The sequence below is a fragment of the Oncorhynchus mykiss genome, chromosome 24 (assembly GCF_057628025.1).
Source record: "Oncorhynchus mykiss isolate SJ-2025 chromosome 24, ASM5762802v1, whole genome shotgun sequence".
NCBI lineage: Eukaryota > Metazoa > Chordata > Actinopteri > Salmoniformes > Salmonidae > Oncorhynchus > Oncorhynchus mykiss.
This window is the reverse complement of record NC_143045.1, coordinates 42,719,625-42,742,500: the sequence shown is the minus strand read 5'-3', so window position 1 is coordinate 42,742,500 and position 22,876 is coordinate 42,719,625. Positions and strand designations below refer to the sequence as shown.

At 45.5% G+C, this 22,876-nt stretch overlaps 1 protein-coding gene across 5 annotated transcripts in view; it reads left to right on the top strand.

Moving 5' to 3' along the window:
• The window catches only part of hnrnpul1 (heterogeneous nuclear ribonucleoprotein U like 1), a 56,491-nt gene that overhangs the window by 10,089 nt on the left and 23,526 nt on the right, over nucleotides 1-22,876 (top strand). For all 5 annotated transcript variants that reach the window (XR_016491454.1, XR_016491455.1, XR_016491456.1 and 2 more), the window contains exons 4-8: nucleotides 676-749; nucleotides 4,136-4,275; nucleotides 11,299-11,398; nucleotides 11,543-11,655; nucleotides 13,086-13,355. Coding sequence is in view for 2 of the 5 variants with exons in the window: in XM_090218998.1 (XP_090075124.1) it covers nucleotides 676-749; nucleotides 4,136-4,275; nucleotides 11,299-11,398; nucleotides 11,543-11,655; nucleotides 13,086-13,355 (697 nt within the window). In the remaining 3 variants the exon portion in view is untranslated. The remainder of the gene's footprint in view (nucleotides 1-675; nucleotides 750-4,135; nucleotides 4,276-11,298; nucleotides 11,399-11,542; nucleotides 11,656-13,085; nucleotides 13,356-22,876) is intronic.

The following is a 22,876-nucleotide window of genomic DNA, read 5'->3' as shown; positions in this document are numbered from 1 at the left end:
AAATATGAATACTTATACTACTACTACATCTCTGCCTTGGTCTCCATCTCACCTGGGTTCTGTTCAGTAGATACTAAACGGGGAAAACAGTCGGGACTACCTTTGCTGCTATAACAATGTTTCCGGGATCATTTCATGCCCTGTTCTTGGTAGTTTGGTAAAGGTTAGTTATGTCCCTAACTAAAACACAGTTCTAAAAAATTAGCTTGGTCCAGTGCTGTGATTGGAAGGTCTAACCTGTCATTTTTCAGTCCTTTGCTGTGATTGGTGGACTAACATGTCATTCTTCGGTCCATTGCTGGGGATTGTAGGACTAACCTGTCAGTCTTCAGTGCTGTGATTGGAAGACTAACCTGTCAGTCTTCAGTCCAGTGCTGTGATTGGAGGACTAACCTGTCAGTCTTCAGTGCTGTGATTGGAAGACTAACCTGTCAGTCTTCAGTCCAGTGCTGTGATTGGAGGACTAACTTGTCAGTCTTCAGTCCAGTGCTGTGATTGGAAGACTAACTTGTCAGTCTTCAGTGCTGTGATTGGAAGACTAACCTGTCAGTCTTCAGTGCTGTGATTGGAAGACTAACCTGTCAGTCTTCAGTCCAGTGCTGTGATTGGAGGACTAACCTGTCAGTCGTCAGTCCAGTACTGTGATTGGAAGATTAACCTGTCAGTCTTGTACAGGTCCCGGTCGCCCCAGCCCCCGGCTGAAGAGGAGGAGGAGGACTTTGATGACACTTTGGTGGCTCTGGACACATGTGAGTAACATCTGAGAACTCCAGTTGAAAAGTGGTATTCACACAGGTCATTAGTGAGTAACATCTGAGAACTCCAGTTGACCCCAAAAAAAAGCCGATACCGATTAATCGGCCGATTTTTATATATATATATTTGTAATAATGACAATTACAACAATACTGAATGAACACTTTTTTTTATTTTAACTTAATACATAAATAAAAATCTATTTAGTCTGAAATAAAATGAAACATGTTCAATTTGGTTTAAATAATGCAAAAACAAAGTGTTGGAGAAGAAAGTAAAAGTGCAATATGTGCCATGTAAGAAAGCTAACGTTTCAGTTCCTTGCTCAGAACATGAGAACATATGAAAGCTGGTGGTTCCTTTTAACATGAGTCTTCAATATTCCCAGGTAAGAAGTTTTAGGTTGTAGTTATTATAGGAATTATAGGACTATTTTTCTCTATACCGTTTGTATTTCATTAACCTTTGACTATTGGGTGTTCTAATAGGCACTTTAGTATTGCCAGTGTAACAGTATAGCTTCCGTCTCTCTCCTCGCCCCTACCTGGGCTCGAACCAGGAACACATCGACAACAGCCACCCTCGAAGCAGCGTTACCCATGCAGAGCAAGGGGAACAACCACTCCAAGTCTCAGAGCGAGTGACGTTTGAAATGCTATTAGCGCGCACCCCGCTAACTAGCTAGCCATTTCACATTGGTTACACAAGCCTCATCTCTGGAGTTGATAGGCTTGAAGTCATAAATAGCTGCTGGCAAACGCAGTAAAGTGCTGTTTGAATGAATGCTTACGAGCCTGCTGGTGCCTACCACCGCTCAGTCAGACTGCTCTATCAAATCATAGACTTAATTATAACATAATAACACACAGAAATACGAGCCTTTGGTCATTAATATGGTCGAATCCGGAAACTATCATCTCGAAAACAAGACGTTTATTCTTTCAGTGAAATACGGAACCGTTTATCTAAACATTGCTGTTACGTTGCACAACCGCACAATGCTATAACATAATTATGTAAAATTCTGGCAAATTAACTACGGTCTTTGTTAGGAAGAAATGGTCTTTACACAGTTCGCAACGAGCCAGGCGGCCCAAACTGCTGCATATACCCCGACTCTGTTTGCAAGAGAAGTGACACAATTTCCCTAGTGTAATATTGCCTTCTAACATGAATTTATTTTAACTAAATATGCAGGTTTAAAAAAAACATACTTCTGTGTATTGATTTTAAGAAAGGCATTGATGTTTATGGTTGGGTACATTGGTGCAACGACAGTGCTTTGTTCTCGAAGGCGCTTTTGTTAAATCATCCCCCGTTTGGCGAAGTCGGCTGTGATTCGATGATAAATTGAACAGGCACCGCATTGATTATTTGCAACGCAGGACAAGCTAGTTAAACTAGTAATATCATCAACCCATATGTAGTTAACTAGTGATTATGTTAAGATCGATAGTTTTTTTTATAAGATAAGTTTAATGCTAGCTAGCACCTTACCTTAGCTCCTTGCTGCACTCGCATAACAGGTGGTCATCCTGCCACGCGGTCTCCTCGTGGATTGCAATATAATCGCCATCCAAAAATGCAGATTACCGATCGTTATGAAAACTTGAAATCGGCCCTAATTAATCGGCCATGTTACCCCTTAAAATGAGGGGATTCGGCTATTTCAGCCACACCTGTTGCTGACAGGTGTATTAAAACGAGCACACTGCCATGCAATCTCCATAGACAAACATTGGCAGTAGAATGGACTTAACTCAAGAGCTCAGTGACTTTCAAAGTGGCACCGTCATAGGATGCCCCCTTTCCAACAAGTCATTTTGAAGTGGAAACGTCTAGGAGCAACAACGGCTTAGCCGCAAAGTGGTAGGCCACACAAGCTCACAGAACGGGACCACCGAGTGCTGAAGCACGTAGAAATCGTCTGTCCTCGGTTGCAACACTCACTACCGAGTTCCTAACTGCCTCTGGAAGCAACATCAGCACAAGAGCTGTTCGTCAGGAGCTTCATGAAATGAGTTTCCATGGACGAGCAGCCGCACACAAGCCTAAGATCACCACGTGCAACGCCAGGCATCGGCTGGAGTGGTGTAAAGCTCGCCGCCATTGGACTCTGAAGCAGTGGAAATGCGTTCTCTGTAGTGATGAATCACGCTTCACCATCTGGCAGTCCGTCGGACAAATCTGGATTTGGCGGATGCCAAGAGAACGCTACCTGTCCCAATGCATAGTGCCCACTGTAAAGTTTGGTGGAGGAGGAATAATGGTCTGGGGCTGTTTTTCATGGTTCGGGCTCCTTAGTGCCAGTGAAGGGAAATCTTAACGCTACAGCATACAATGACATTCTAGACGATTCCGTCCCAACTTTGTGGCAACAGTTTGAGGAAGGCTCTTTCCTGTTTCAACATGAATATGCCCCCCCCCCCCCGTGCATAAAGCGAGGTCTCACACCCTAATCTGCTTCACCTGTGTTGTGCTGGTCTCCTCCGCCCCCCACCAGGTGTCTTCTATTACCCCCATTATCCCCTGTGTATTTATACCCACAAATCTTACCATCATGTTTCCTGTTTCTCTTGCTCTCAACCGTGTCTTTCTAGTCTTCCCAGATCTGACCTTTCTGCCTGTCCTGACCCTGCCTGCCGTTCTGTCCCAGTTCTGTCCCTGCCTTGGCATTACTTACCACTGCCTGCACCTTTGTCCTCCATTTTGTATAATAAATGTTGTGAGTATCAGAACTATCCGCCTCCTGTGTCTGTGTCTGGGTCATATCCTGAGTCGTGATACGAGGTCCGTACAGAAATGTTTTTTTTTCCCGAGATCATTGTGGAAGAACTTGACTGGCCTGCACAGAGCCCTGACCTCAACCCCATCGAACACCTTTGGGATGAATTGGAACGCCGACCGTGAGCCAGGCCTAAATCGCCCAACATCAGTGCCCGAGCTCACTAATACTCTTGTGGCTGAATGGAAGCAAGTCCCTGCAGCAATGTTCCAACATCTAGTGGAAAGCCTTCCCAGAAGAGTGGAGGCTGTTATAGCAGCAATGTACCAACATCTAGTGGAAAGCCTTCCCAGAAGAGTGGAGGCTGTTATAGCAGCAATGTTCCAACATCTAGTGGAAAGCCTTCCCAGGAGAGTGGAGGCTGTTATAGCAGCAATGTTCCAACATCTAGTGGAAAGCCTTCCCAGAAGAGTGGAGGCTGTTATAGCAGCAATGTTCCAACATCTAGTGGAAAGCCTTCCCAGAGGCTGTTATAGCAGCAAAGGGGGGGGGACCAACTCCATATTAATGCCCGTGATGTAATGAGATGTTCGTCGAGCAGGTTTCCACATACATTTGATCATGTAGTGTACTTATCTCTCTCGTGTCCCACAGATAACTGTGACCTCCACTTCAAGGTGTCCCGTGATCATTACAGCGGCTACCCTCTGACCGTCGAGGGCTTTGCCTACCTCTGGGCCGGAGCTAGAGCATCCTACGGAGTCAGCAAGGGCAAAGTCTGCTACGAGATGAAGGTGACGGAGAGAGAAACAAAACCATAGGTCGCATCCCAAATTACAGCCTATTCCCATATATAGTGCACTAGTTTTGGCCAGGTGTCGTGATGTATCGGCTGTGATCCCTTTTAGTAAATGACTGATCACTGTGTAAGTCACGACATTGATACTGACCGATCACTATGTTAGTCACAATAATGGTACCGACCAATCACTTTGCAAGTTACGATAAGGACCAATCACTCACTATGTAAATAACGAGTAAACATTCCATCACACCATAGAGTAGAACGAGAGTATCTGCTTCTCAGAACAGGATGTACATACACATTAACATAATATATTTGATGAGGGATAAACATTTAAATTCACTTCACGATAAACTGCCATGTGACTTGTCGAGCCCTTGGCTCGTGGAGTCTCCGTTTGGCCTCCCCAATGGCTCCCTAGTCATTTAATAGTGTACATGAGCCCCACTGTATATAGGCAATAGGGTGTCTGAATAGGTATATAGGGAATAGGGTGTCTGAATAGGTATATAGGGAATAGGGTGTCTGAATAGGTATATAGGGAATAGGGTGTCTGAATAGGTATATAGGGAATAGGGTGTCTGAATAGGTATATAGGCAATAGGGTGTCTGAATAGGTATATAGGGAATAGGGTGTCTGAATAGGTATATAGACAATAGGGTGTCTGAATAGGTATATAGGGAATAGGGTGTCTGAATAGGTATATAGGGTGTCTGTATAGGGAATAGGGTGTCTGAATAGGTATATAGGGTGTCTGTATAGGGAATAGGGTGTCTGAATAGGTATATAGGGTGTCTGTATAGGGAATAGGGTGTCTGAATAGGTATATAGGGTGTCTGAATAGGTATATAGACAATAGGGTGTCTGAATAGGTATATAGGGTGTCTGTATAGGCAATAGGGTGTCTGAATAGGTATATAGGGAATAGGGTGTCTGAATAGGTATATAGGCAATAGGGTGTCTGAATAGGTATATAGACAATAGGGTGTCTGAATAGGTATAAAGGCAATAGGGTGTCTGAATAGGTATATAGACAATAGGGTGTCTGAATAGGTATATAGGGAATAGGGTGTCTGAATAGGTATATAGGGAATAGGGTGTCTGAATAGGTATATAGGGAATAGGGTGTCTGAATAGGTATATAGGCAATAGGGTGTCTGAATAGGTATATAGACAATAGGGTGTCTGAATAGGTATATAGGGAATAGGGTGTCTGAATAGGTATATAGGCAATAGGGTGTCTGAATAGGTATATAGGCAATAGGGTGTCTGAATAGGTATAAAGGCAATAGGGTGTCTGAAAAGGTATATAGGGTGTCTGTATAGGGAATAGGGTGTCTGAATAGGTATATAGGGTGTCTGTATAGGGAATAGGGTGTCTGAATAGGTATATAGGCAATAGGGTGTCTGAAAAGGTATATAGGGTGTCTGTATAGGGAATAGGGTGTCTGAATAGGTATATAGGGTGTCTGTATAGGGAATAGGGTGTCTGAATAGGTATATAGGCAATAGGGTGTCTGAATAGGTATATAGGGAATAGGGTGTCTGAATAGGTATATAGGCAATAGGGTGTCTGAATAGGTATATAGACAATAGGGTGTCTGAATAGGTATATAGGGAATAGGGTGTCTGAATAGGTATATAGGGAATAGGGTGTCTGAATAGGTATATAGGGAATAGGGTGTCTGAATAGGTATATAGGCAATAGGGTGTCTGAATAGGTATATAGGGAATAGGGTGTCTGAATAGGTATATAGGGAATAGGGTGTCTGAATAGGTATATAGGCAATAGGGTGTCTGAATAGGTATATAGACAATAGGGTGTCTGAATAGGTATATAGGGAATAGGGTGTCTGAAAAGGTATATAGGGTGTCTGAATAGGTATATAGGGTGTCTGTATAGGGAATAGGGTGTCTGAATAGGTATATAGGGTGTCTGTATAGGGAATAGGGTGTCTGAATAGGTATATAGGGAATAGGGTGTCTGAATAGGTATATAGGGAATAGGGTGTCTGAATAGGTATAAAGGCAATAGGGTGTCTGAATAGGTATATAGGGTGTCTGTATAGGGAATAGGGTGTCTGAATAGGTATATAGGGAATAGGGTGTCTGAATAGGTATATAGGGAATAGGGTGTCTGAATAGGTATATAGGCAATAGGGTGTCTGAATAGGTATATAGGGTGTCTGTATAGGGAATAGGGTGTCTGAATAGGGAATAGGCAATAGGGTGTCTGAATAGGTATATAGGGAATAGGGTGTCTGAATAGGTATACAGGCAATAGGGTGTCTGAATAGGTATATAGACAATAGGGTGTCTGAATAGGTATACAGGCAATAGGGTGTCTGAATAGGTATATAGGCAATAGGGTGTCTGAATAGGTATATAGGCAATAGGGTGTCTGAATAGGTATATAGGGAATAGGGTGTCTGAATAGGTATATAGGGAATAGGGTGTCTGAATAGGTATATAGGGAATAGGGTGTCTGAATAGGTATATAGGGAATAGGGTGTCTGAATAGGTATATAGGCAATAGGGTGTCTGAATAGGTATATAGGGAATAGGGTGTCTGAATAGGTATATAGGGAATAGGGTGTCTGAATAGGTATATAGGCAATAGGGTGTCTGAATAGGTATATAGGGAATAGGGTGTCTGAATAGGTATATAGGCAATAGGGTGTCTGAATAGGTATATAGGGAATAGGGTGTCTGAATAGGTATATAGGCAATAGGGTGTCTGAATAGGTATATAGGGTGTCTGTATAGGGAATAGGGTGTCTGAATAGGTATATAGACAATAGGGTGTCTGAATAGGTATATAGGGAATAGGGTGTCTGAATAGGTATATAGGCAATAGGGTGTCTGAATAGGTATATAGGCAATAGGGTGTCTGAATAGGTATATAGGCAATAGGGTGTCTGAATAGGTATATAGGGAATAGGGTGTCTGAATAGGTATATAGGCAATAGGGTGTCTGAATAGGTATATAGGCAATAGGGTGTCTGAATAGGTATATAGGGAATAGGGTGTCTGAATAGGTATATAGGCAATAGGGTGTCTGAATAGGTATATAGGGTGTCTGTATAGGGAATAGGGTGTCTGAATAGGTATATAGGCAATAGGGTGTCTGAATAGGTATATAGGCAATAGGGTGTCTGAATAGGTATATAGGGAATAGGGTGTCTGAATAGGTATATAGGCAATAGGGTGTCTGAATAGGTATATAGGGAATAGGGTGTCTGAAAAGGTATATAGGGTGTCTGAATAGGTATATAGGGAATAGGGTGTCTGAATAGGTATACAGGCAATAGGGTGTCTGAATAGGTATATAGGCAATAGGGTGTCTGAATAGGTATATAGGGAATAGGGTGTCTGAATAGGTATATAGGCAATAGGGTGTCTGAATAGGTATATAGGCAATAGGGTGTCTGAATAGGTATATAGGCAATAGGGTGTCTGAATAGGTATATAGGCAATAGGGTGTCTGAATAGGTATATAGGCAATAGGGTGTCTGAATAGGTATATAGGGAATAGGGTGTCTGAATAGGTATATAGGGAATAGGGTGTCTGAATAGGTATATAGGCAATAGGGTGTCTGAATAGGTATATAGGCAATAGGGTGTCTGAATAGGTATATAGGCAATAGGGTGTCTGAATAGGTATATAGGGTGTCTGTATAGGGAATAGGGTGTCTGAATAGGTATATAGGGAATAGGGTGTCTGAATAGGTATATAGACAATAGGGTGTCTGAATAGGTATATAGGGAATAGGGTGTCTGAATAGGTATATAGGCAATAGGGTGTCTGAATAGGTATATAGGGAATAGGGTGTCTGAATAGGTATAAAGGCAATAGGGTGTCTGAATAGGTATATAGGGTGTCTGTATAGGGAATAGGGTGTCTGAATAGGTATATAGGGAATAGGGTGTCTGAATAGGTATATAGGCAATAGGGTGTCTGAAAAGGTATATAGACAATAGGGTGTCTGAATAGGTATATAGGGAATAGGGTGTCTGAATAGGTATATAGACAATAGGGTGTCTGAATAGGTATATAGGGAATAGGGTGTCTGAATAGGTATATAGGGAATAGGGTGTCTGAATAGGTATATAGGCAATAGGGTGTCTGAATAGGTATATAGGCAATAGGGTGTCTGAATAGGTATATAGGGAATAGGGTGTCTGAATAGGTATATAGGCAATAGGGTGTCTGAATAGGTATATAGGGAATAGGGTGTCTGAATAGGTATATAGGCAATAGGGTGTCTGAATAGGTATATAGGCAATAGGGTGTCTGAATAGGTATATAGACAATAGGGTGTCTGAATAGGTATATAGGGAATAGGGTGTCTGAATAGGTATATAGGGAATAGGGTGTCTGAATAGGTATATAGGCAATAGGGTGTCTGAATAGGTATATAGGGAATAGGGTGTCTGAATAGGTATATAGGGAATAGGGTGTCTGAATAGGTATATAGGCAATAGGGTGTCTGAATAGGTATATAGGCAATAGGGTGTCTGAATAGGTATATAGGGAATAGGGTGTCTGAATAGGTATATAGGCAATAGGGTGTCTGAATAGGTATATAGACAATAGGGTGTCTGAATAGGTATATAGGGAATAGGGTGTCTGAATAGGTATATAGGGAATAGGGTGTCTGAATAGGTATATAGGCAATAGGGTGTCTGAATAGGTATATAGGCAATAGGGTGTCTGAATAGGTATATAGGCAATAGGGTGTCTGAATAGGTATATAGGGAATAGGGTGTCTGAATAGGTATATAGGGAATAGGGTGTCTGAATAGGTATATAGGGAATAGGGTGTCTGAATAGGTATATAGGGAATAGGGTGTCTGAATAGGTATAAAGGCAATAGGGTGTCTGAATAGGTATATAGGGAATAGGGTGTCTGAATAGGTATATAGGGAATAGGGTGTCTGAATAGGTATATAGGCAATAGGGTGTCTGAATAGGTATATAGGCAATAGGGTGTCTGAATAGGTATATAGGCAATAGGGTGTCTGAAAAGGTATATAGGCAATAGGGTGTCTGAATAGGTATATAGGCAATAGGGTGTCTGAATAGGTATATAGGCAATAGGGTGTCTGAAAAGGTATATAGGGAATAGGGTGTCTGAATAGGTATATAGGCAATAGGGTGTCTGAATAGGTATATAGGCAATAGGGTGTCTGAATAGGTATATAGGCAATAGGGTGTCTGAATAGGTATATAGGGAATAGGGTGTCTGAATAGGTATATAGGCAATAGGGTGTCTGAAAAGGTATATAGGGTGTCTGTATAGGGAATAGGGTGTCTGAATAGGTATATAGGGAATAGGGTGTCTGAATAGGTATATAGGCAATAGGGTGTCTGAATAGGTATATAGGCAATAGGGTGTCTGAAAAGGTATATAGGCAATAGGGTGTCTGAATAGGTATATAGGGAATAGGGTGTCTGAAAAGGTATATAGGGTGTCTGTATAGGGAATAGGGTGTCTGAATAGGTATATAGGGAATAGGGTGTCTGAATAGGTATATAGGCAATAGGGTGTCTGAATAGGTATATAGGCAATAGGGTGTCTGAAAAGGTATATAGGCAATAGGGTGTCTGAATAGGTATATAGGGAATAGGGTGTCTGAATAGGTATATAGGCAATAGGGTGTCTGAATAGGTATAAAGGCAATAGGGTGTCTGAATAGGTATATAGGCAATAGGGTGTCTGAATAGGTATATAGGGAATAGGGTGTCTGAATAGGTATATAGGGAATAGGGTGTCTGAATAGGTATATAGGCAATAGGGTGTCTGAAAAGGTATATAGGGAATAGGGTGTCTGAATAGGTATATAGGGAATAGGGTGTCTGAATAGGTATATAGGGAATAGGGTGTCTGAATAGGTATATAGGCAATAGGGTGTCTGAAAAGGTATATAGGGAATAGGGTGTCTGAATAGGTATATAGGCAATAGGGTGTCTGAATAGGTATATAGGGAATAGGGTGTCTGAATAGGTATATAGGGAATAGGGTGTCTGAATAGGTATATAGGCAATAGGGTGTCTGAATAGGTATATAGGGAATAGGGTGTCTGAATAGGTATATAGGCAATAGGGTGTCTGAAAAGGTATATAGGGAATAGGGTGTCTGAATAGGTATATAGGGAATAGGGTGTCTGAATAGGTATATAGGGAATAGGGTGTCTGAATAGGTATATAGGGAATAGGGTGTCTGAATAGGTATATAGGCAATAGGGTGTCTGAATAGGTATATAGGGAATAGGGTGTCTGAATAGGTATATAGGGAATAGGGTGTCTGAATAGGTATATAGGGAATAGGGTGTCTGAATAGGTATATAGGGAATAGGGTGCCATTTGAGAGGCATCCTGCCTGTCTCTCTCTACTGACCTGTCTGTCTCTCCTACTGACCTGCCTGTCTCTCCTACTGACCTGTCTGTCTCTCCTATTGACCTGTCTGTCTTTCCTACTGACCTGTCTGTCTCTCCTACTGACCTGTCTGTCCCTACTGACCTGTCTGTCTCTCCTACTGACCTGTCTGTCTCTCTACTGACCTGTCTGTCTCTCTACTGACCTGTTGACCTGTCTGTCTCTCCTTCTGACCTGTCTGTCTCTCCTACTGACCTGTCTGTCTCTCTACTGACCTGTTGACCTGTCTGTCTCTCCTACTGACCTGTCTGTCTCTCTACTGACCTGTCTGTCTCTCTACTGACCTGTTGACCTGTCTGTCTCTCCTACTGACCTGTCTGTCTCTCTACTGACCTGTTGACCTGTCTGTCTCTCCTACTGACCTGTCTGTCTCTCTGCTGACCTGTTGACCTGTCTGTCTCTCCTTCTGACCTGTCTGTCTCTCCTACTGACCTGTCTGTCTCTCTACTGACCTGTTGACCTGTCTGTCTCTCCTACTGACCTGTCTGTCTCTCTACTGACCTGTCTCTCTCTCTACTGACCTGTTTACCTGTCTGTCTCTCCTACTGACCTGTCTGTCTCTCTGCTGTAGATCTTAGAGGAGATAGCTGTGAAGCACCTCCCGTCCTCTGAGCCTGATCCTCATGTGGTCCGGATAGGATGGTCCCTGGACTCCTGCAGCACACAGCTGGGTAAGGACAGCACACACATGAACACACGTGGACGAACACACACATACAAGCACGCACACGCACGCACTCCCGCCACACACACGCGCGGACGGACGGACGGACGGACGGACACACGGTTTGACACGTAGCTTCGGTATATTCCAGGTGAGGAAGCGTTTTCGTTTGGATACGGAGGAACAGGGAAAAAATCCTCTGACTGTAAGTTTGAAGACTACGGAGAGAAGTTTGGAGAGAATGATGTCATCGGCTGTTTCATTGTGAGTAATACTTTGTTGTTGTATTGTCTACAGTGATCGTCCCATTACTAGCTATAGGGAGACTATACCCATCATTCAGTAATATTTATCTTAGAGTTAGTTAGTTAGTTAGTAGAGTTAGTATGGTAGAGTTAGTTAGTTAGTTAGTTAGTATAGTTAGTTAGTTAGTAGAGTTAGTTAGTTAGTAGAGTTAGTTAGTTAGTAGAGTTAGTTAGTAGAGTTAGTTAGTTAGTAGAGTTAGTTAGTTAGTTAGTTAGTTAGTAGAGTTAGTTAGTAGAGTTAGTTAGTTAGTTCAGTTAGTTAGTAGAGTTAGTATGGTAGAGTTAGTTAGTTAGTAGAGTTAGTTAGTTAGTAGAGTTAGTATGGTAGAGTTAGTTAATTAGTTAGTAGAGTTAGTATGGTAGAGTTAGTTAGTTAGTAGAGTTAGTATGGTAGAGTTAGTTAGTTAGTAGAGTTAGTTAGTTAGTAGAGTTAGTATGGTAGAGTTAGTTAATTAGTTAGTAGAGTCAGTATGGTAGGGGCCTTCCGGGTGGCGCAGTGGTTAAGGGCGCTGTACTGCAGCGCCAGCTGTGCCATCAGTGTCCCTGGGTTCGCGCCCAGGCTCTGTCGTAACCGGCCGCGACCGGGAGGTCCGTGGGGCGACGCACAATTGGCCTAGCGTCGCCCGGGTTAGGGAGGGATTGGTCGGTAGGGGTGTCCTTGTCTCATCGCGCACCAGCGACTCCTGTGGCGGGCCGGGCGCAGTGCGCGCTAGCCAAGGTTGCCAGGTGCACGGTGTTTCCTCCGGCGCATTGGTGCGGCTGGCTTCCGGGTTGGAGGCGTGTTAAGAAGCAGTGCGGCTTGGTTGGGTTGTGTATCGGAGGACGCATGACTTTCAACCTTCGTCTCTCCCAAACACGTACGGGAGTTGTAGCGATGAGACAAGATAGTAGCTACTACAACAATTGGAAACCACGAAATTGGGGAGAAAAAGGGGTAAATATAAAAAAAAAAAAATCATAATAATTCAGAGTTAGTTTAGTTAGAGTTAGTATGGTAGAGTTAGTATGGTAGAGTTAGTTGGTTAGTAGAGTTAGTTAGTTAGTAGAGTTATTATGGTAGAGTTAGTTAGTAGAGTTAGTGTGGTAGAGTTAGTTAGTTAGTAGAGTTAGTGTGGTAGAGTTAGTTAGTAGAGTTAGTTAGTTACATAGTTCAGCGGAGAGCCTTTAAACATAACTTTATTATTTCCTCAGGACTTTGACGCTGGCAGTGAGGAGGTGTGTAGATGGTTAGAGTTAGTATAGTTAGTTGACTTTGTTAGTTAGTTTAACATAACTTTATTATTTCCTCAGGACTTTGACGCTGGCAGTGAGGAGGTGTGTAGATGGTTAGAGTTAGTATAGTTAGTTGACTTTGTTAGTTAGTTTAACATAACTTTATTATTTCCTCAGGACTTTGACGCTGGCGGTGAGGAGGTGAAGATAGCGTTCTCTAAGAACGGGGTGTGGCTAGACGTGGGGTTCCAGGTGTCGAGGGAGGAGCTGGCGGGGCGCCCCCTGTTCCCCCACGTCCTTGTGAAGAACTGTGCCATCGAGTTTAACTTCGGCCAGAAGGAGGAACCCTTCCACCCCCCTCCGGAGGGGTACAGGTTCATCCAGACTATTGGTATTGAAGACAGGACCAGGGGGGCTGTAGGACCAGCCAGCAAGGCTGACTGTGAGGTATGGATACTATACACTACTATATTATACACTACTACTACTATACAGTACTACTACTATACTGTACTACTACTATACAGTACTACTACTACTTCTACTATACAGTACTACTATACTATACAGTACTACTACTACTACTATACATTTCTACTACTATACAGTACTACTATACTATACAGTACTACTACTACTACTATACAGTACTACTACTATAAAGTACTACTACTATACACTACTATATTATACACTAATACTATACAGTACTACCACTATAACCTACTATATTATACAGTACTACTACTATACAGTACTACACTACTACTATACAGTACTACTACTATACAGTACTACTACTATACTGTACTACTACTACTACTATACAGTACTACTATACTATACAGTACTACTACTATACAGTACTACTATACTATACAGTACTACTACTATACAGTACTACTACTATAAACTACTATACAGTACTACCACTATACAGTACTACTACTATACTGTACTACTATACAGTACTACTATACTATACAGTACTACTACTATGTACTACTACAGTACTACTACTATATAGTACTACTACTTTCCAGTACTGCTATACTATATAGATATACTACTACACTATGCAATACTACTAATATACTATACAGTACTACTACTATACAGTACTACTATACTATACAGTACTACTACTATCCGGTACTACTACTACCACTATACAGTACTACTACTATACACTACTATACAGTACTACTACAATACAGTACTACTATACTATACAGTAATACTATACAGTACTACTATACAGTACTACTACTATACTGTACTCCTGTACAGTACTACCACTATACAGTACTACTACTATACAGTACTACTATACTTTACTACTACAATACTATACAGTATTACTATACTGTACAATACTGCTATACTATATAGTACTACTACTACACTTTGCAATACTACTAATATACCATACAGTACTACTACTATACTATGCAGTGCTGCTATACTATATAGTACTACTACTACACTATGCAATACTACTAATATACTATACAGTACTACTATAGAGTACTACTATACAGTACTGCTATACTATATAGGGCCAGGATGATACCAGTATCGCAGTATATTTTCCACGGCAAAAATGGAAGTACGAAGCAGACAAAAGTATTTGGTCCTTTAAAAACCTGCTGTATATAACCTATTGTGTACATGGAGTAGCCAGACAAATATTTTAAAAAGTAGGCAGTCAGGGAGTTCATTAAACCGGTCTTCTCTTGAGATTAAAGTCATATTTGTAGTTTTACAATTATTTACACTTTTTTGGGGGGGCTATCCAAGAGGAAACGGCGTTGAGGCAGGAGAGGAGGAGTCCTGGTGAGGCAAAGGAAACACCGGCCACCTCTTCCCTCCATTCTATTGGCCAAGTCTCTTGATAATGAGGTGGATGACCTCTGATCGTGGATTTGATACCAAAGGTCAGAGACAAAACACATCCCTGAGGAGAGCCTGTGTTGGTGGTGGAGTGGAGACAAAACACATCCCTGTGTTGGTGGTGGAGTGGAGACAAAACACATCCCTGAGGAGAGCCTGTGTTGGTTTTGGAGTGGAGACAAAACACATCCCTGTGTTGGTGGTGGAGTGGAGACAAAACACATCCCTGAGGAGAGCCTGTGTTGGTGTTGGAGTGGAGACAAAACACATCCCTGTGTTGGTGGTGGAGTGGAGACTAAACACATCCCTGAGGAGAGCCTGTGTTGGTGTTGGAGTGGAGACAAAACACATCCCTGTGTTGGTGGTGGAGTGGAGACACAACACATCCCTGAGGAGCGCCTGTGTTGGTGGTGGAGTGGAGACACAACACATCCCTGAGGAGCGCCTGTGTTGGTGTTGGAGTGGAGACAAAACACATCCCTGTGTTGGTGTTGGAGTGGAGACACAACACATTCCTGAGGAGCGCCTGTGTTGGTGTTGGAGTGGAGACACAACACATCCCTGAGGAGCGCCTGTGTTGGTATTGCGTATGTCCGACACGTAGGGACCTTTTTTGACTTGCTGTGAGCGTTGGCCCAGGAAGTCCAACAGCCACAAAACCAGTCCCCCATCTAAGGAGAAGTCCCTAATGAGTCTCTGTGCCAGAATGTAGGGCTGGATTGTGTTGAAGGCAGAAGAAAAGTCAACAAACAGAACCCTGACATGGGATTTGGCCCCCTCTAGATGTCAATAGACCATGTTAAGGAGGGTAAGAATGGCATCATCAACTCCTCTGAGAGGCTGATAGGCAAACTGAAATGGGTCGAGAAGCTTCTGGGTGACGCTGAGAATATGACTTTTCATAAGTTTCTCAAGGCATTTCATTACCAAGGATGTCAAGGCGACAGGGAGGTAGTCATTCAGCACAGAGGGATTAGATGCTATAGGAATGGGTATAATTATTGAGTTTTTACACAATACTGGCACGTGTTGCTGGTCGAGTGAGGATTGGGAAATGTCTGTTAAAAACAAACTACCTCAGGCCAACCTACTGTCGGCTCCTGGAGAGGGAGAAACCCACAGTTACAACTACCTCAGGCTAACCTACTGTCGGCTCCTAGAGAGGGAGAAACCCACAGCTAAAACTACCTCAGGCCAACCCACTGCCGGCTCCTAGAGAGGGAGAAACCCACAGCTAAAACTACCTCAGGCCAACCCACTGCCGGCTCCTAGAGAGGGAGAAACCCACAGCTAAAACTACCTCAGGCCAACCCACTGCCGGCTCCTAGAGAGGGAGAAACCCACAGCTAAAACTACCTCAGGCCAACCCACTGCCGGCTCCTAGAGAGGGAGAAACCCACAGCTAAAACTACCTCAGGCCAACCCACTGTCGGCTCCTAGAGAGGGAGAAACCCACAGCTAAAACTACCTCAGGCCAACCTACTGTCGGCTCCTAGAGAGGGAGAAACTCACAGCTAAAACTACCTCAGGCCAACCTACTGTCGGCTCCTAGAGAGGGAGAAACCCACAGTTAAAACTACCTCAGGCCAACCTACTGTCGGCTCCTGGAGAGGGAGAAACCCACAGTTAAAACTACCTCAGGCTAACCTACTGTCGGCTCCTGGAGAGGGAGAAACCCACAGTTACAACTACCTCAGGCTAACCTACTGTCGGCTCCTAGAGAGGGAGAAACCCACAGCTAAAACTACCTCAGGCCAACCCACTGCCGGCTCCTAGAGAGGGAGAAACCCACAGCTAAAACTACCTCAGGCCAACCCACTGCCGGCTCCTAGAGAGGGAGAAACCCACAGCTAAAACTACCTCAGGCCAACCCACTGCCGGCTCCTAGAGAGGGAGAAACCCACAGCTAAAACTACCTCAGGCCAACCCACTGCCGGCTCCTAGAGAGGGAGAAACCCACAGCTAAAACTACCTCAGGCCAACCCACTGTCGGCTCCTAGAGAGGGAGAAACCCACAGCTAAAACTACCTCAGGCCAACCTACTGTCGGCTCCTAGAGAGGGAGAAACTCACAGCTAAAACTACCTCAGGCCAACCTACTGTCGGCTCCTAGAGAGGGAGAAACCCACAGTTAAAACTACCTCAGGCCAACCTACTGTCGGCTCCTGGAGAGGGAGAAACCCACAGTTAAAACTACCTCAGGCCAACCTACTGTCGGCTCCTGGAGAGGGAGAAACCCACAGTTAAAACTACCTCAGGCCAACCTACTGTCGGCTCCTGGAGAGGGAGAAACCCACAGTTAAAACTACCTCAGGCCAACCTACTGTCGGCTCCTAGAGAGGGAGAAACCCACAGTTAAAACTACCTCAGGCCAACCTACTGTCGGCTCCTAGAGAAAGAGAAACCCTGTTAAAACTACCTCAGGCCAACTTACTGTCGGCTCCTCCTCCTCCGGTCTGTAATCGCCACGTCTCGAGCTGACCACCGTCCTTCCTGTTCTTGTCCTCTGAGGCGACCTGCCAGAATGACTACCACCCTGTAGCACTCACATCTGTAGTCATGAAGTGCTTTTTAAAAGGCTGGTTAGGGCACACATCAACTCCCATCATCCCAGACACCCTAGAGCAGGGATCATCAACTCCCATCATCCCAGACACCCTAGAGCAGGGATCATCAACTCTCATCATCCCAGACACCCTAGAGCAGGGATCATCAACTCCCATCATCCCAGACACCCTAGAGCAGGGATCATCAACTCCCATCATCCCAGACACCCTAGAGCAGGGATCATCAACTCCCATCATCCCAGACACCCTAGAGCAGGGATCATCAACTCCCATCATCCCAGACACCCTAGAGCAGGGATCATCAACTCCCATCATCCCAGACACCCTAGAGCAGGGATCATCAACTCCCATCATCCCAGACACCCTAGAGCAGGGATCATCAACTCCCATCATCCCAGACACCCTAGAGCAGGGATCATCAACTCCCATCATCCCAGACACCCTAGAGCAGGGATCATCAACTCCCATCATCCCAGACACCCTAGAGCAGGGATCATCAACTCCCATCATCCCAGACACCCTAGAGCAGGGATCATCAACTCCCATCATCCCAGACACCCTAGAGCAGGGATCATCAACTCCCATCATCCCAGACACCCTAGAGCAGGGATCATCAACTCTCATCATCCCAGACACCCTAGAGCAGGGATCATCAACTCCCATCATCCCAGACACCCTAGAGCAGGGATCATCAACTCCCATCATCCCAGACACCCTAGAGCAGGGATCATCAACTCCCATCATCCCAGACACCCTAGAGCAGGGATCATCAACTCCCATCATCCCAGACACCCTAGAGCAGGGATCATCAACTCCCATCATCCCAGACACCCTAGAGCAGGGATCATCAACTCCCATCATCCCAGACACCCTAGAGCAGGGATCATCATCATATACAGTACTACTATAGAGTATACTATACAGTACTACTATAGAGTACTACTATACAGTACTGCTATACTATATAGGGCCAGGATGATACCAGTATCGCAGTATATTTTCCACGGCAAAAATGGAAGTACGAAGCAGACAAAAGTATTTGGTCCTTTAAAAACCTGCTGTATATAACCTATTGTGTACATGGAGTAGCCAGACAAATATTTTAAAAAGTAGGCAGTCAGGGAGTTCATTAAACCGGTCTTCTCTTGAGATTAAAGTCATATTTGTAGTTTTACAATTATTTACACTTTTTTGGGGGGGCTATCCAAGAGGAAACGGCGTTGAGGCAGGAGAGGAGGAGTCCTGGTGAGGCAAAGGAAACACCGGCCACCTCTTCCCTCCATTCTATTGGCCAAGTCTCTTGATAATGAGGTGGATGACCTCTGATCGTGGATTTGATACCAAAGGTCAGAGACAAAACACATCCCTGAGGAGAGCCTGTGTTGGTGGTGGAGTGGAGACAAAACACATCCCTGTGTTGGTGGTGGAGTGGAGACAAAACACATCCCTGAGGAGAGCCTGTGTTGGTTTTGGAGTGGAGACAAAACACATCCCTGTGTTGGTGGTGGAGTGGAGACAAAACACATCCCTGAGGAGAGCCTGTGTTGGTGTTGGAGTGGAGACAAAACACATCCCTGTGTTGGTGGTGGAGTGGAGACTAAACACATCCCTGAGGAGAGCCTGTGTTGGTGTTGGAGTGGAGACAAAACACATCCCTGTGTTGGTGGTGGAGTGGAGACACAACACATCCCTGAGGAGCGCCTGTGTTGGTGGTGGAGTGGAGACACAACACATCCCTGAGGAGCGCCTGTGTTGGTGTTGGAGTGGAGACAAAACACATCCCTGTGTTGGTGTTGGAGTGGAGACACAACACATTCCTGAGGAGCGCCTGTGTTGGTGTTGGAGTGGAGACACAACACATCCCTGAGGAGCGCCTGTGTTGGTATTGCGTATGTCCGACACGTAGGGACCTTTTTTGACTTGCTGTGAGCGTTGGCCCAGGAAGTCCAACAGCCACAAAACCAGTCCCCCATCTAAGGAGAAGTCCCTAATGAGTCTCTGTGCCAGAATGTAGGGCTGGATTGTGTTGAAGGCAGAAGAAAAGTCAACAAACAGAACCCTGACATGGGATTTGGCCCCCTCTAGATGTCAATAGACCATGTTAAGGAGGGTAAGAATGGCATCATCAACTCCTCTGAGAGGCTGATAGGCAAACTGAAATGGGTCGAGAAGCTTCTGGGTGACGCTGAGAATATGACTTTTCATAAGTTTCTCAAGGCATTTCATTACCAAGGATGTCAAGGCGACAGGGAGGTAGTCATTCAGCACAGAGGGATTAGATGCTATAGGAATGGGTATAATTATTGAGTTTTTACACAATACTGGCACGTGTTGCTGGTCGAGTGAGGATTGGGAAATGTCTGTTAAAAACAAACTACCTCAGGCCAACCTACTGTCGGCTCCTGGAGAGGGAGAAACCCACAGTTACAACTACCTCAGGCTAACCTACTGTCGGCTCCTAGAGAGGGAGAAACCCACAGCTAAAACTACCTCAGGCCAACCCACTGCCGGCTCCTAGAGAGGGAGAAACCCACAGCTAAAACTACCTCAGGCCAACCCACTGCCGGCTCCTAGAGAGGGAGAAACCCACAGCTAAAACTACCTCAGGCCAACCCACTGCCGGCTCCTAGAGAGGGAGAAACCCACAGCTAAAACTACCTCAGGCCAACCCACTGCCGGCTCCTAGAGAGGGAGAAACCCACAGCTAAAACTACCTCAGGCCAACCCACTGTCGGCTCCTAGAGAGGGAGAAACCCACAGCTAAAACTACCTCAGGCCAACCTACTGTCGGCTCCTAGAGAGGGAGAAACTCACAGCTAAAACTACCTCAGGCCAACCTACTGTCGGCTCCTAGAGAGGGAGAAACCCACAGTTAAAACTACCTCAGGCCAACCTACTGTCGGCTCCTGGAGAGGGAGAAACCCACAGTTAAAACTACCTCAGGCTAACCTACTGTCGGCTCCTGGAGAGGGAGAAACCCACAGTTACAACTACCTCAGGCTAACCTACTGTCGGCTCCTAGAGAGGGAGAAACCCACAGCTAAAACTACCTCAGGCCAACCCACTGCCGGCTCCTAGAGAGGGAGAAACCCACAGCTAAAACTACCTCAGGCCAACCCACTGCCGGCTCCTAGAGAGGGAGAAACCCACAGCTAAAACTACCTCAGGCCAACCCACTGCCGGCTCCTAGAGAGGGAGAAACCCACAGCTAAAACTACCTCAGGCCAACCCACTGCCGGCTCCTAGAGAGGGAGAAACCCACAGCTAAAACTACCTCAGGCCAACCCACTGTCGGCTCCTAGAGAGGGAGAAACCCACAGCTAAAACTACCTCAGGCCAACCTACTGTCGGCTCCTAGAGAGGGAGAAACTCACAGCTAAAACTACCTCAGGCCAACCTACTGTCGGCTCCTAGAGAGGGAGAAACCCACAGTTAAAACTACCTCAGGCCAACCTACTGTCGGCTCCTGGAGAGGGAGAAACCCACAGTTAAAACTACCTCAGGCCAACCTACTGTCGGCTCCTGGAGAGGGAGAAACCCACAGTTAAAACTACCTCAGGCCAACCTACTGTCGGCTCCTGGAGAGGGAGAAACCCACAGTTAAAACTACCTCAGGCCAACCTACTGTCGGCTCCTAGAGAGGGAGAAACCCACAGTTAAAACTACCTCAGGCCAACCTACTGTCGGCTCCTAGAGAAAGAGAAACCCTGTTAAAACTACCTCAGGCCAACTTACTGTCGGCTCCTCCTCCTCCGGTCTGTAATCGCCACGTCTCGAGCTGACCACCGTCCTTCCTGTTCTTGTCCTCTGAGGCGACCTGCCAGAATGACTACCACCCTGTAGCACTCACATCTGTAGTCATGAAGTGCTTTTTAAAAGGCTGGTTAGGGCACACATCAACTCCCATCATCCCAGACACCCTAGAGCAGGGATCATCAACTCCCATCATCCCAGACACCCTAGAGCAGGGATCATCAACTCTCATCATCCCAGACACCCTAGAGCAGGGATCATCAACTCCCATCATCCCAGACACCCTAGAGCAGGGATCATCAACTCCCATCATCCCAGACACCCTAGAGCAGGGATCATCAACTCCCATCATCCCAGACACCCTAGAGCAGGGATCATCAACTCCCATCATCCCAGACACCCTAGAGCAGGGATCATCAACTCCCATCATCCCAGACACCCTAGAGCAGGGATCATCAACTCCCATCATCCCAGACACCCTAGAGCAGGGATCATCAACTCCCATCATCCCAGACACCCTAGAGCAGGGATCATCAACTCCCATCATCCCAGACACCCTAGAGCAGGGATCATCAACTCCCATCATCCCAGACACCCTAGAGCAGGGATCATCAACTCCCATCATCCCAGACACCCTAGAGCAGGGATCATCAACTCCCATCATCCCAGACACCCTAGAGCAGGGATCATCAACTCCCATCATCCCAGACACCCTAGAGCAGGGATCATCAACTCCCATCATCCCAGACACCCTAGAGCAGGGATCATCAACTCCCATCATCCCAGACACCCTAGAGCAGGGATCATCAACTCCCATCATCCCAGACACCCTAGAGCAGGGATCATCAACTCCCATCATCCCAGACACCCTAGAGCAGGGATCATCAACTCCCATCATCCCAGACACCCTAGAGCAGGGATCATCAACTCCCATCATCCCAGACACCCTAGAGCAGGGATCATCAACTCCCATCATCCCAGACACCCTAGAGCAGGGATCATCAACTCCCATCATCCCAGACACCCTAGAGCAGGGATCATCAACTCCCATCATCCCAGACACCCTAGAGCAGGGATCATCAACTCCCATCATCCCAGACACCCTAGAGCAGGGATCATCAACTCCCATCATCCCAGACACCCTAGAGCAGGGATCATCAACTCCCATCATCCCAGACACCCTAGAGCAGGGATCATCAACTCCCATCATCCCAGACACCCTAGAGCAGGGATCATCAACTCCCATCATCCCAGACACCCTAGAGCAGGGATCATCAACTCCCATCATCCCAGACACCCTAGAGCAGGGATCATCAACTCCCATCATCCCAGACACCCTAGAGCAGGGATCATCAACTCCCATCATCCCAGACACCCTAGAGCAGGGATCATCAACTCCCATCATCCCAGACACCCTAGAGCAGGGATCATCAACTCCCATCATCCCAGACACCCTAGAGCAGGGATCATCAACTCCCATCATCCCAGACACCCTAGAGCAGGGATCATCAACTCCCATCATCCCAGACACCCTAGAGCAGGGATCATCAACTCCCATCATCCCAGACACCCTAGAGCAGGGATCATCAACTCCCATCATCCCAGACACCCTAGAGCAGGGATCATCAACTCCCATCATCCCAGACACCCTAGAGCAGGGATCATCAACTCCCATCATCCCAGACACCCTAGAGCAGGGATCATCAACTCTCATCATCCCAGACACCCTAGAGCAGGGATCATCAACTCCCATCAT